Source organism: Dreissena polymorpha, chromosome 2 (genome assembly GCF_020536995.1).
Source record: "Dreissena polymorpha isolate Duluth1 chromosome 2, UMN_Dpol_1.0, whole genome shotgun sequence".
Taxonomy (NCBI): domain Eukaryota; kingdom Metazoa; phylum Mollusca; class Bivalvia; order Myida; family Dreissenidae; genus Dreissena; species Dreissena polymorpha.
The window spans coordinates 120,110,309-120,126,464 of NC_068356.1; the positions used below are offsets into that span (position 1 = coordinate 120,110,309).

General features: G+C 33.6%; 1 protein-coding gene across 1 annotated transcript; it reads right to left on the reverse strand.

Annotated features, from left to right (window-relative positions):
- Positions 1 to 10,742: 10,742 nt before the first annotated feature.
- Positions 10,743 to 11,873, reverse strand: LOC127870030 (heparan sulfate glucosamine 3-O-sulfotransferase 2-like). The gene is made up of 2 exons (XM_052412691.1): positions 11,662 to 11,873; positions 10,743 to 11,473 (listed from the first exon to the last, which is right to left on the reverse strand). The coding sequence occupies exons 1-2, from the start codon at positions 11,871 to 11,873 to the stop codon at positions 10,843 to 10,845; spliced, it is 843 nt and encodes a 280-aa protein (XP_052268651.1). The 3' UTR covers positions 10,743 to 10,842.
- Positions 11,874 to 16,156: the final 4,283 nt, after the last annotated feature.

A 16,156-nucleotide genomic window follows, 5' to 3' on the forward strand; every position in this document is an offset into this window, starting at 1 on the left:
AATGATGGATTTGTGAATGTGTAAATGAATGCCGATAAATGACACGCAAGCCTTTGTGAAAATGAGGCATTTACATTTAGACTGCCTATAAGTAAAGGAAGTGTGATAGTGTCACATCAAAAATAGATTGTGTGTCACCGACGACCTTTCATTTCTGGGGTATTCTGTTATTATATTTGCTATGCATATAACAAATATACGTTTAAGTGCGTGTTAAATTTCATACATGGTTTGGTGACGTCGGTTTTGGTTCTTGTTGTGCACGATTTATATTTCAATCATCAATAGTTATATTGTCATACAAATACGGACTTTGCCATATAAACCATATTTAACAGTTTAGAAATGAATGATGAAGTGCGATTTAATATTATATAAAAAACTTACGTCACCTTGTATACGACACGTCAATAAGTACTATGTACTTAAATATATAAAGAAGCATGAATTGATACATGATGTTGAAAATAAAAACAGAACACAGATCGTTGGATCAGGCTTAAACAAAAGTTTGTTTCCGCAAAAAGTAGGACCCTATTTATTGAGCGGGTCTATACCTTTTTAGCATTCTTGATCAGATCGATGATGTTGATAGTCATCGATAATTTGTTGCTACATTCTATATCATATTCATCATACTCATACTTAATATCTTGACTTTTACACGTAAAGAAGATGCTAGTGTTGATCACGTTTCATACGAAGAAACATTTTTGTGTAATGCTGTTAAATATAAGTTTGATTTTTAAAATTCGTTTCGCGACTTAAACAGCGTGGAACATACAATAACGACAAACATTAATCAGTGTTTTGGCCATCGAGATAAACTTGTATAGCAACGTCAGTATGCTAGTAAATAATTCTAGACAAGCAATCGGTGTGAAGTTTTTCTCCGTTCAATGATACAGATTTTCTTGATAAATGAATAGTCTGTGAATTAAGTTATGATGTGATGCATCTATGTGTCTATATTAGTATGATGTGTGAGTCGGTAAATTAAATCCTTCAAAGGTATAACATAATAACAAAACTGATCATCGGACTTTGCATTTACAATTAAAAAAACAACAGCTGTTAAAAATTACCATACCATTAAAGGGACCTTTAAGCAACACGGCCAAACACGGTTTTTCATTAAAAGATTGTTTCTTAAAATGTGAACGCGGGTACCGATTGCATTAATATACATGTATCGCCGTGCTTATAAAACAGCATTGCACAAGGCTCAGTAAATTGTCCCAATATCTTTAATTAATTTGCTACAATATACTTTAATTGCATTATCTTCTTTTTAATTACCAACGGCTTTATTACTGCTACAAACAGAACCTCACTTATAATAAATGTTCACATGATCGACCATAAAGAACAAAATTAAATGAATTTTTGAATTTTTACAAGTGAAATCATATTGGACCCCCCCCCCCCCTCCAAAAAATAAATGAATATTTGGGTATTGTCAACTATGTATTGCACTTGCGAAATTGTTTTTAACTTCATATACATTTTGTGATTATACTGAATATTTGCCGCATCGAACGATCAGATATAGATGTTTTCTACACGTGGAGTTGGCATTGACAATATGTGGTTTGCTATGCAATCTTTTAAATATGTAAAACATTGTCAAACCAATGCAGAACCCCAGGTTTACAGAACCAAGCGAAACATACTTATTCAAACCGACGTTTTAAAATGGTTCTTTTCAATATCCTCTATAGCGTGTGATGTAGAATAATAGCATGAACTATCCACACGTATCGTTTGCTTTTGTCTGATTTTGCTGGTTTGCTTTCCCGTATTGATGTTAGACTAAAATGCTGCATTGACCTCACAGAATAACTATGAGCTGTGTATGTTTCGTATTTTAAAAAGCTTTTTGTACGGGACACTGAAATATTATTGTTGATTACTTCTTGGTGTAGCCCTTCTTAGTTTTTCGGTACAATTATCGACCTAAGAAAATATCAGCATGACTTCATAAATCTGTATTTGCTTATCCTGATTTAGTACATATTCATTGGGTATGTGATATTCAATAGATATATTTGACATTTTAGTGAATTGTTTCATCCCAAGCGTTGCGTTTGATTGATACCACTTGAATACACTCGCATTATTATGTAAATCGTTTACATGTTATCTTATATCAACAACATTTTATTTCATAAAAATAGAATTGTAGACGATTTGAAATATAAGTGGAACTGATTAGTTCCGGTAAACCTGATGTTTTATAAAATTAGTCAATCGTTTTACGTTGATAAAAGATTACACATTTGAGTTGATATTTCTTACGAAGGCGGCTGTGGCGGCGCCATCCTCTGCGGTGAGCGCAGACGATAACCTTAGAGATATTTGTATGAAAAGCAATTGTAATTAATAAAAAAATAAAAATAACATGTTCGACTTTCGCTATTATTGTCTTTAAATTCTGATGTTATACCCTCTTTAAAAATTCTGAAGAAGGAGTCTGTAGACAACAAATGGGAAAATTGGATTTTTTTATCTTTAATTTTCTGTATTATACATAATTTGTGAAACATGGATATGATATGTAATTTCTACCCGCAAATGATCGCTCTTTGAACATGTAAATATAATGTAAATAAAATCCTAACCTGATCTACATCAGTATAAAATATTGATTGCAATTCATATATGGTTTATGCGAATTTGATTGGTTGTTACAAAGTATTGATGTAAATAAAATGTCTGCTCGATTTGAATCCCACTTTGATTCGAAATGACAAAGATGTGAACAGCAAAGAATGCTCGATAGTCAATATAAACTTTCATCACCTTCGTCTTTACACTAATGATGCTATCGTCAGAAGTAATCAGTAATTATTTCCGATGAATTAAACTGATGACTTCCTGAATTACTAATCAGTGAATTGCGGAGGCGAACAAAGTACGTACAATCAATAATTGGCATTAATCCTTGCGTATTAACTGTAATAGTTCAATAAACTCATTAATATTACATTCGCTAAGAATTGTGGTCTTAAGATGATCGTTTGCTTCTGGATCACTAAACCTCTATGACCGCTATATTGCATTATCAGCCTTTTCTCTTTCTTGAATTTTCAGTCATGAACACAAAATCAATGTACTTATTACAATTGACAAAAACAAACGTGGTTTTTCTTTTGAAAACGTAGTGGATTGAGGAGAAATATGAAATGAGTCATTTCCGGCTACCTTAATTCATTGGTGTTCTGAAAAAAACTCCTTCACGCATCCACCAGTACCTGATTTCTATTCATGCATTGAGTCATCTATTAAAATTGATTGACACAACGACTCTTCATGCGAAAGAATAATTCCAATTTGGTTGAATGCCAAAGAAAGAATTGTATGAGTATAATTGGCAATTTAAAACTTAACTCGTAAATGCATTTAGTTTATAGATGTATCAATATGAAACTGTGCATTATAGCAATATTGAAACCCCATAGACATGAAAAGAAGAGGCCTCGCGAGAGTAACATATTTAAGGCAAGTTATCAACAACATATAAAAAAAACAATGCAATACATTGAACAATACAATATAAAACAAACAAAATTAATACTGCGTCCGTTGCCTTGAAACCGTTACTGCATACAGTTGGTTCTTAAATCCGCTTAGAGGAATGCACAATCTGACATTTATATAACAAACATCAGTAAATATATGCCGTATTCAATTTGTATTGAAATATACAAGACACACAAAAAATAATATAAATTTGATGACAATTGAATTGATCGGCGGTTCAATATTCACCAGCACAACGGGATTGCAGCTTTCTGAAGCACGATTAAAAGTAAATACAGTTAACACAATTTACCTTCCCGATATCATATAGACCAAATACCATATCATCGTTATGGATCTAAAAATCCGTAATATATGGTATAAAAGGAAAGACTACACATCTTAGTAGGACGGCACATATGCATTAAAGATTACAAATGCATGAATTGAAAACAGCAATTATTTATACGTTAAAAATGGATAACGTGTGCCTACTTTGACAGTTCTTAGAAGACGATATATAGCAGGAATTACCGCAATTTTAAAATGGATTACCCGGTGCTTTTAACAAAAAATAATAATTAGCTCTTGGTGGCTCAATGCGCTATCATTAATCGCTGTTCAGTCTATTGGGTAGGCAAAAAATCGCGATTAATTTCAGTCTAGACATTACTTTTTTTGTTATGAATTATGAATCGTGGAATTTGAAATATGTGGTTATGTACGGTTCATTTAGATTGGATGTTATTTTTGTTTCAGGAAATACCATGTTATGAGATATATTCGATTGGGGTTAATATAAAATAGTACGTGAAAGATGAATAATAGATTACAGCTGTATCCGTTATGCAGAAGCAATCACAATGAAAGCAAAAGTGTATCGTTTCAGTCGTAGCATGAATACAAAATACTTCTGTTGTATGTTCCTTAAAAGCCCTGCATAATATAAACGCTATTCTCACTTAATTTGATAGTATACATGGACACAACATTTGCAAATTAAAATTTGATAATTCTCGTATTTTTTGTATTTTTCAAAGTAAATGTTGGATTGAGGTGTAGAAATCTATATAAGACAACATCAGTATTGTAAAAACATCAATCAGAAGTTTCCAAATCGATAAAGATACGATGTCATTTCACATTTCTTCGACGATAAGATTGTTGTCCCAAGATCATCGAAAAACTTAATCATTTCATTTTGCAATACATAAGTTGAGAAGTTGTTTTTCGTATTTCCATTTATTTCATCACACCAGCAGTGTCTTGCTGTATCCAAATATTATTTCAATACAAACACAAAGTTAAGTACATTGTACATATTCCATTAAATACAATTTATATTGTCCATTGTAGCGCAGAGTGTTTTCGATACAAAACGCCTTTACAAGCTCACTGAATGAATATTTTAGTTATCAGATTGTAGAGAGCGGAGGAAAAGATAATAATTTTAACTTGTTGGTGAAGGCAAACATAGACTATCAAGTGATTACGTGAACTTTACGATACAACTTTTGGTGAAAAAAGAAATACAAAAAAAATGACATATGCGTGTCGCATAATTGATGCTTAGAGTTTGTTCGCAAAAATGCATGCCCTGTGTTTATGTCAGTGTGGCCGGAGAGTAATTAGTTTGTTAAATTGATGTTTGTTGTCGTGTATGTGTACTTGCCAAATGGTAAATACGCCAGTATGTGCAAGTTCAACGAAGTAGACTGATCTATCAAGTTGATATGTTTATGTAACGATACATGAATATAAGCAATGCTTCTTTGGACACTAAAACAATAAGGATTTAACCCATAGGAGGGACGCTAGAGGTTTATCTTCAGGACCCCAGATGGGGTGAGGTCCTGTCTGGGTGATTAACACGGATTTGTCATGTCTTGGAAACGTTATAAGTTACTTGGAGAATCACATGGACGTTGAAATATTGCATTAACAACTAATTTAAATAATTAAGTGGACATGGCAACATTATGGTAACAATTAAATAAAGAGCAAAGAACTATTCATAGAGTTTATTTGTATATGTGTTGTAACGGTACAATGCGGAATAAGAGCTACATTACTTTATCATTCTTTAGTACAATCCTTTTAATAATGTTCAAATAATTATTGTATAGACACTAAATATCGCCATCCTGAATACTTGACCTTATTATATTGCAATGCTTTTACGTGTGCTGGCACGACCAACGCTTGGATTAGAAGGATTTTCAACATATCATAAACACTACTTTGTAAAATTAGTATTGCAATAATAAGAATATAAATTCTTGCGGACATAACAATTAAAGTTCTGAAAAAAGTGATTCAAAGTCATTTAATTTAATAATCATTTATATAATTGTGTAAATCTTTTAAATTGCCATAGAAAATACTAGAGTGTAATCTACATAAACAAGTAACTAAGTTGCGATTGAAGTGGATGAGCCGCGCTCTGTGCAAAGTGGGTTTGACGCTGGTAAAGTGTCGTCTGGTAAAGTGTCGTCCAAGATTAGCCTAGAAAGTCCGCACATACTAATCCGAGACGACTCTTTCCGCAAAAACTTTATTTTTGCCAAGAAGAGACTTTCTTGGAACGAAAATTCTCATATAAGCGGTAAGTGTCGTCCCTGATAAGTCTGTGCACTGGCTAATCTGGGACGACACTTTACGCATATGCCTTAAACCTCCTTTTCACAGAGCACGGTTCATTTGCAATATGTATAAAAGCTTTATTAGTGTAAATGACCGCATTCATTCTGTTCACAAGCAGTTTAATTAATGTAGCCTATTTCAGCAAAGATGGTGTCAATGTTTTTGCAAAAGTTTACTCTTTAACACTGGACAAATAAATGTTACATATTTGAGTTCTTAAAGGCAAAACAATATTTTGATGTAATTGCTCGTTGTTGATTGGTGAAGATGTTTTATTACATACATGAATTGTTTTAAGAAGCAAAAACTAAGAATAAGGGGTACAATGTCAATAATGCTAGTGTTTGCATATTTCTGCAATTTCCGTGTGTAGACTTCCGGTTTCTATCGACTATTCCGGTATACTGTAATCACGATGAGAAATACGAAGGTTTCCTTGTCATGATTAAAGCCACACACCTTATTTTGCATAGTAAATTAAAGTATAAATAAGAAACATATTTTATTTATGCCAATTAGAATATATATGGGGGTTACAATGTATAAATCCGTCTTTTTTTGCGCTTTAAAACATAAAAATAATCACGTTTGTCGAAATGGACGTATACGTCTAAAATCATACTTTCGGTTTTAAAAGCGGTACCGTTTGAAAAATACTAAATTACTTGCTAACTAGGCTATAGATATAATTGTATTTATATGTATTGATTAACATGTATTTCATTTCAAAGTCAGAGGCAAAGTGTGTGGCTTTAATTGAAGCAGGCATGAACATCATATTTCCCTTATATTTGCTAAATCTCAACATTTATAAATTTAAGTACATATTTAATCTTAAACTGGTTTTTGTGATGTCTTTTTTTAGTTATTGCTGTAAACGATGCATATTTAAAATCATTAAGAAGTATATTGTCATTCAATGTTTTAATTTGCTTTATAAGTGCCACATGAAAAAGTAAAATGTATGTATATAATATAAACCAAAGGACCTTACCTTGTGTACGACTCCGTGTGTTATGCGGGCCTATCGATATCACCCGATATCACCCGATATTACCTGATTTCATTAGTCTGCTGCTACATTACAATTTGAAATAATTTATAAGAAATATATGCGGAATCGAGATTTGACAAATCACTCTTGTTAACGTGGGAACTAATTCTAAACACGTAAAAAGTAAAGGAATAAAATTATATGTATACCAATCTAGGCTACTTTTGGATATGTTAATGGAGACAATTTATCCACTTTACAAATGTATAAAATTCCATTTGTATGCAATCATATTACACTCACGTTTATATTATGATAATATATATCTGAAGCGTTAACGTTATCTTATAAAAATTATTAAAATTTTATGAACAGTGTATCAAACAAGGTGATATATAGTTTTCTTAACAGACGCAATATTTGTTTTACTTTTTGCTTGAATAACATGTATTTCTCTATCCGTGTAATGTTTTTGAAAAGTCTATTTAAGCTTTATCGGCCATAACAAAATGAGCGCAAGATAATTAATACTCCCACACTATCACATAAAAATTTATCTTTCCATATTATTACCAATTAAGATATCAATATATCGACATAAATTCAGACATCCAGGAGACTTGATTATTATAATGCAATGCTTTTACGTGTGCTAATATGAGCAGAATAAAACGTTACTTGGATTAGAAGGATTTCCGACTTTTAGCAAATGATATGTCATACTTTGTACAATTAACATTGTTCTGGAAAAAAAATTCAATAAAAAGTTATCAAAATTGATTTATTAAATAATTATATGTTAAGTTAATGTAAATCTAAGCTGTATTCAACATAACCAATTAAAAAAATCCGCGTGAAATAAATATATTTGCAATATGTATAAAAGCTTTATTCATGCAAATGACCGCAGATGATCTGTGCCAAATTTCTGTTATCATTAAACACTTAAACACTGGACAAACAAATGTCCAATTATGTAATAGAGTTATTTGATACAATATCAATATTTTTATTTAATCGCTTGTGAATATGTTTTATTTCCATTGATGAATTGCTTTAAGAAGCAAAAACTAAGAATAAGGGGTACAATTTCAATACTGCGAGTGTTTGAATATTTCTGAAATATCCGTGTATAGACTTCCGTTTTTTATCGACTATTTCAGCAAACATGCTCTGTTCGGTATACTGTAATCGCGATAAGAAATACGAAGGTTTCCTGATTATGATTTATTGCAGCAGGTAATTTCGATCGGTGAGCCGAAGATATTTCCATGCAATTATGTGTAATTTATGAGGGCGGATTCAAGATAAATATCACAGAAATCCTGTCCACTATCGTGTTAGGAATAACAGACTAATACAGCACTTGTATGCCAAGGCTACAGTTAAACCCATTGATTATTTTTTGCACATATTTGGTAATATGATTTTTTTTTAAGTCGTCCAATTATAATGAACATGCAGAAGCCACAACAAATCTACCTCTAACAGTCAGATAACTTATTCCAAGTTTCAGGGTCTACGTTTACATGACTTAGTGGCTTCATATTAAGTGATAAACATAAACAGCCTGTTCAATGCAAATGCCTGTAACCCATGACAATTTAGATGAATGATAAATTGTCGGATTGCATTTTAATAGCAAATACGCAAACGATAATGTATATGTTAAAGAGATGATGCGAAAATGCTGTACGGATACACAATGTGTTTAAAAAAAAATATTCCAGTAAAAAATCTAGTTCGTTTATTGATCGACGCAAGCCGGTTGCTGTCGATGATTATTATGACTATTTTTAATAGATGATAACAGTTATTTTTAAATTAGTACACGATGACTGGACTAAATTAATCAAAATCAGTTTAACGCATTCATATTTGTAGACAAAACTGGTGGTTTAATATAATCTGTGACAATGCATGTGTATGTAATGAATGGGTTTGATACGATAAATGATGTAAATAATCTACAAGTAGCAGAGTATAGTCCCGGTACATAACACAAACAACCAATGTTATCTACGTCTCTGCCGCAGTGTTATACACGAATATTGCCATAACGGGGCAACAGCATAAATAAAAGTGATTTGATGCACAATAATGTAATTAAACAGCATGCATGTCCAGGCCGATATTCTCTTCCGTAAAAATTGATGTTCATTCCATTAACGTTTGATTATAAATGTTTTCAATGTAGATGTTGTAAATGACGTTATTGCAGAAATTTCAACTTCTTACCATCAAATAGAAATGCCTAATATCGTAGTATAATTAGCTCACTGAAGTAAAGCGATTCTTTTTTTCTGGAACCTCAGTTCTCCCGATACTATATATACATTAATCACTAACTTGATCAATGCATACATCGACCAGATATAGTTTTCTAAATATGGAAATTATCATTAAAATCATACAAAATTAATGTGTGTTTCCTCAGATGCAAACATGTTAAAAAAAGTTACTAATGTGATTCAATCGTCCGTTACAAATCGAGCGAAATTCATTTATACTCGCACACTTTCATTAAAATAGTGATAATCCCCTATGATATCAAGTTATCGCCGTAAAACTCGACTTTATCCAACTGGGAGGCGTTCACGTGTACTCGTTTGAATTCAACAAAGCGATACTTTACAATAATAAATCGTTAAAAGCACGAGTCATTTTAGGATTGCAATAGAAAGAATTTAAATACTTGAAGCATTAATGGTTTAATAAAAGAGAGAAATGGGAACAAGAACAATAACCGAGATTCTCCATAAATATATTTATCAAATAAATATAAATATCGCAAATATAAACATTTCAAATATCTTTAGAAAATGACAACATTTTATGAATGTATTAACCATTTGAATGTTATGATTATACTTCGAATAAAAGTTGTGTACGTAAAAAAGAACAATAATCGAGACACTCCGTCAATGTCTTCATTAAATGCATATAAATAAAGTATGTGTACACCTTTAAAATATCAATAGTAAATGACAACATTATATGCGTTTGCTTACAATTTGAATGTTTAAATGGTATGTATCGAAACGTTATCCATGCTCATTACCCGTGCACTAACATCAAGAAGGTTCTTCCGTAAAGATGCTATTTAAGGAAAACATACACGCATGTAGAACATAGTTAAACACCGGAAATAAAATGTTTAAGTTTGCAAATACATATGTTCTCTCACTGCAAAACGGTAGTTTGATAAAATTGTTTTCACAATTGTTAATAGCCAGATAGTCGACTAGTAAATATGTCATATGCATTTATAAAAAGGAGAGATTTTTAAGAAATATACATTTTTTGTAGAGGTGTCCGATGTCAATACTGCACTGTATAATTGACGCGAAATTGTACGATTATATGCAGATTTCTGCAATGTATTTAAATAGACTTCCGTTTTTTAATCGACCATTCCCACAAAAATGCTCTTATACTGGAATCGCTTTCAGAAACACCGTGCTTTCTTTGCCATGGTAAATTGCTTCCGGTATTTCGATCGTTGAGTCAAATAAATCTCCAAACATTGTGTAATAATGATCTGAGTTTTATGATAAACATCACAGCAATCATATCCAGTGTCGTGTTATGAATAACATATTAATACTGCACTGGTTGGTCAATGCTATGGGTCAATCCTTTGATTTAGCTTCTCTACTTCACATTTTTTGGCAATTTGTATATTATTTTAAACAAGTCGTCCAATTATATTGAACATGCATGAGCGTAAAGAAATACTGATTGTATATGCTGTAAAAGTCGTATAACTTTTTCAAAATGTCATGGCCTACGTGTATGTGACTACGTCCTTTCGTTTGTCCAAAACACTTATGAGATGGATTTTTATCTCGTCGATAAATGCAAGGAAATCCCCGAGTTGCGTTAAAATATATTGCACTTTTATTGATTTTTCGTTCTACTCCAATAAAATCTTGCACTTTTTCGAGTTCTTCTATTGGATTATTGATTAGATTTTCTCCACTAACCAAGTGTATATTTTTCTTACCAAATATATGCAACCACTGTTGCATGTATTTTACGTATAGTCCAGTTTCCACAATAGATGAATGCGTGTTTACTTTGCCATTTCTTCTTAAAACTCGGCTCGTGAAAGATACTTTTGTACTGTTGCCACCTTTGCTTACAGATTGTGTAAAATCTGACATGGCCCTGACAACTGGGTCTCGAGTTACAAGAAGAAGTTTAGTTACGTTTGACATATTGAAAATTCTCTCTGGCACACCTGGGGTCACAAAGTACCGTGGCGTTTTCTCCACTGTAATTTCATCGTCATATGTTAGCGGCATCTTTGATCTGTCAAATATCAATACTTGCTTTAAGGAAATATTGCGTATTGCTTAGATATATATTATTAAATATCATTTTAAACAATTTTTTATTTGATTGCCGTTGTTTGAGAGTTTTACTTTAAACGTCAGATAAATGTTCCCAAAAATGATACAACAGCCCGGTAGGTTTGCAAACATGAAAAAGCTACATACCTGTACCAGTCGAGTCCGAGATGATAATTTCTGTCAAAGAAGTGTGGCTCCGGGCCCGGTGCTTTAATGGCAGGGTGGAGCTTCATGTATTCCAGTAGAGCTCTAGTCCCACATTTCTTCACGCCAATAATAATCACACTTGGTAGCCTTCGGACGGCCTGACCTTTACGTATTTCGTTACTGTAAATTGCGTGCGAAACAGAATATTGCATGTTCACTTCTCTATTGAACTTCAGATTTGAATATCCCGATTTATTTAAAAATGTGTCTGAATTATGCAGTATCGGTATTAACCACATCAGGCTCAAAAGGCAGAAAGTTACGAACAATTTGAACTTCTGTTTCAGCTGCATTTTCAACAAATATTATTACACATTATAAAGATGCTTTTATTTATCTGTTTATCATAACAATTGATTTTGTATTCTGAGACGGAAACGAAACAATTTATCAAAACAAAGGATCCCTCTCGCTCGAATGTTTACTTTGGAAGCTTGTAAACAAAAGCTCAGATACGTCCGTCAATAACGGAAAGAACGACATCCTCTGTGAGACAAACACATTGAATACAGAACGGAGGACCTGTTACTGCCTTGCATCTATTGGACATTAGCCTTTTGAGTGACATTGATTTATCAATACACTAGCTCTAAATGTATGTCGCATTCACGCTGGGATGCGCACATTAAGAGTGGTGGTTGTGTTTCTAGCGGTGTCGTGGTGCCGGTAGAGGCGTCGGCGTATGTGGGTGGTGGTAGTAGTAGTAATTGATGTTTTTATAGCGTGTATAACCATCAGTCTGCATATTTATCTAATGCGCACATTTTCCCTTACATAACGTGTTTGATTGTTCCTTTTTTTTATTCTTCTAGGATTGTTTTCTTCGTGAAGCGAAATCATGTACTGATAAATATTGAGCAGTTTGATGTTCAAATTTGTTGTCCATTTTTAACTGTTGTTTAAGCCGCAATTCCATTAACTACAGATTTCATTAGCTTTATGGTAAATACCAATCGCTTATCGGTTAACTCTTGCATGATGCAAATACAAAACCTCAACTGGGAATAGCTGACGAAACTCGTGTTTAAGTATCCCCTGTGCCTCAAACTAGATAAGTGATTAGCAGGTTGTTGTTTTATTTCAATTGATCTACAGTTGATGTTGTCAGATGTCAGAAAGTTGTTATATTTCAATGTTTTTAATTTGTAAGCTTGTGGATTAGTTCTTCTTGTTGTACATTATTTGAGAATACCGTCTCTTTCTTCTATTAGCAAAATGGTTACTACGATCATTCGCAAGTAATTTGTGGGAATCGGTAGCCGTGCACCACTCAATTAACAAAGCCGTGATGAAAACATTATTAAATAAAACTTTGCGTTGATGATCTGAAGTCTGCTTTTAAAAGTGCGCAATGACACAACGTCTGGTTTTATAGGAAGGCATAAGTTTACAACTTAAATTTGCGACAATCGGCCCCGTATCTTCTTGTTTTGGTCACAGTTATTCGTTATTCAAAAGCGATATAGTCTGATCGTGACCACTCACCTGTCGCAGATTCGATCCTTGCTAATCCGTTACATACTTGCCCGTCTTTCGATTGTCATTAAGACATAAAACCGAGTTGGAGTTTCCTGAGTTCTTCACACCGGACACTTAAAATAAAACAGATTATTGTCTCTGGAACGAAAAGCCCTCCTGTCGGCCACTACCCATGCAACCCGACTGAAGGGTCTGATGCGGCAATGGAAATATGGGAGAATCCCACTTGTGTCACAAGTTAAATTCGCATTTTTCTATTTATGTCGTTCCCGCAACTGAGAGACTCGTTCCCACGACTAAATAAGACGCTGTAACGAGATAACTTACTCGCGCAAACGAATAAGAAATTCGTGGTAACGATTTAGTAAGTCGTGAAAATGATTTAGTATATTATGGCATTGACAACTCGTGGGAACGAATAATCAACTCGTGGGAACGAGATAATAGCTCGTGGCAACGAATAAATCAATCATTCAGAGTGCACGAAATTTGAAAAGCATTTAAAAGCACGAGTCTGTCCAATTTATGTCTTCCGACATTATGTAAGCCTTCCTTGTATCAGAATTTTGAAACATGCGTCAAATGACATAATTTTTGATCTGTTGTCTATGTCGTTACCACGTTAGTTATCTCGTGCCAAGAAGTCACTGTCGTTCGCACGAGTTGTCAGAGCCATATCAGACATTACCCGAGTTACCCGTAGCTATTACTATTCTACGAGTTACTAAACGCATGTCGTACCCACGACTTACTAATTCGTTCACACGACTTACTAACTCGTTGCCACCAAAAACTTATTACATGTATTTGGTTTTTAACGAATCACGAAGTCGTTACAAAGTCTTGGTAACGATATACGTGTACATAAACATGACGAATGTCTCGTGTGCCATTGTCTTCCACTGTTGCTTTGGCGACCAGACGCGGAAACTGAAGCTAGTGTTTTTTATGTTTAGCTATTGCAAACTCAGGGGAAATCATTTCCGGCCAGAAGCTTCTATGATATCCACTAACAGCGACAACAAAGAGGAACGAACTTCATGATGTTATTTCAATGAGATTTTCACCCATTGTGACTTATGGTGTTATTCAGAATTATGTATACTGTCGCCATTAGTAATAAGTCAAGAAAAATATGGTACTTTTCGTAAAGCCTAATACGGTAACAATGGAAATATGCTACCCCCGACTTGGAGATAAATTATACATTCTTACACTACTGGTTTTTAATTATGTGGTCAGAGCTGAACCGTCTTAACTCTGACATGTACTATGGCGACGAGGAATCGGCTCGTCTAGGACTGTCCTCGTAAATGAAAAAACAGTCAACAGTCTTGGTAAAGAATGGTCATTGTGTCCACAGGTGTCGCTTCTCATCAATGGGGTGTGCATATCCGAGTTTTATGATTGGAAATCTGAAGTTATATTTTCATTTTGCCCAAACATATCAATGACTGGTGTTCAAAACACACATACAGTGTATTTATTATCTCTAAAAAACATTTAGGGTGCGTACGTGAAGTACGGACGGACGTTTAAGGACAAACACTTCCTGGCATTAATGTTTCTAAACAGATAGATGCCTACATGTTGTCGCAGTAGATTATGATGAGACGCAGCTTTTCCCGCTGTTCCTGCGATTCCAAGTAAAAAAAGATGTCATTATGAAAATGACATAATACAGAATGAGCAAAGATGCAACCATTTTCGTTTCATATATTTCGTACAAACAACGTTCTTGAATTTGAACCAATGTGGATCAACAATCAACTACATGGTTTGTGCCTTAGTGTTTGCTCAACTGATAAAAACAAAAACGAAAATCATGGGTGCTTGCTCTAATTTAAAAATTGGTATGTTCTTATTAATGAAACAATTATTAAAATACAAATAAACTTAATAAATCCTTTAAAATTTGCGATTGCTATACATGACATTAAAAAGTAAACTTGTTGTCAAGCGTTTATGGGCTGTAATGATTTCTGGGCTGTGTCGAGAACGCCTGATTGAATGGCTGATCTTTATTAACCAAATTTCGAGCAAGTTATCAGACGACTTGGTCCCGCGCAATGTTCTTTCCGGGGGCTTAACCGCAAGGCCTTAAATATTCTGCGCGTAGAAGCCATCCTCGGGAATTATGGACACAAAATAACAAAATAAAGATAACGTGTGTCTACAAATGATAATAGTGTCTTGCAATTAACAGGTAACTATGACATGCTAGTGAATTGTGTTAAAATGCGACAGTTTGTTTGATTATTTATTACAGAAGTATTACAGAGTAATGGTTGAAGTTCGAGTTGTGCTTTATTCAGCAAATAAATGTTAATTAAAAATAAGAGCGCGTTCTGGTCGCACTCGCCATCATCGGCCTCTCATAAATTATATACTATTATATAATATCAATTCTAATTTTTAATATATTTATGAAAACAAATTGCATCTAAAATTTAGTGTCTTGAGGACAACCAGTAATTATTATTGTTTGAAATATTCAGATTGCTCCCCACGCCAGGATCAGACCCGTGACTTCTCGGTCTTTCGGCTGATCCACTATCACCTTTACAACTAATTTCGTCTCTTTTAGAAATACCCAAACTGTATCTGCAAATAAATGGAGGTCAAACAATTAGACACACTCGGTGTCGATAAAAAAATGTTAAGCGGTCGAAAATGGCCTGTTCGGGAGACAACATCTTATAAGTTTTAAGTTCCAATGTCCGCAAATGGCGACCGCATATTCTGAAAGTCAACCCTCACAACAAATCGTGGTCGTCCTTCTCTCTGTACTAGTATATGTCAATGTTGAAACCAACGTTTACAACAGTATACAGATGGCGGCTAAATTAGGTGTTAGGCTCAGGTACCTATGTGATATGCTCTAGTTCAAAACTGAACTCAAGTTACAAAAGAAGTTTTCCTAAACAACTTATTTTCGATGTGTATCAGGAATAAT

What these genes read in the sequence shown, in the direction of transcription:
- LOC127870030 (XM_052412691.1), bottom strand. Translation starts at nt 11,873, where the DNA reads ATGCAATATTCTGTTTCGCACGCAATTTACAGTAACGAAATACGTAAA. An exon ending in CTCGGACTCGACTGGTACAG is followed by an intron (nt 11,474 to 11,661) that starts GTATGTAGCTTT and finishes GATATTTGACAG; the next exon opens with ATCAAAGATGCCGCTAACAT.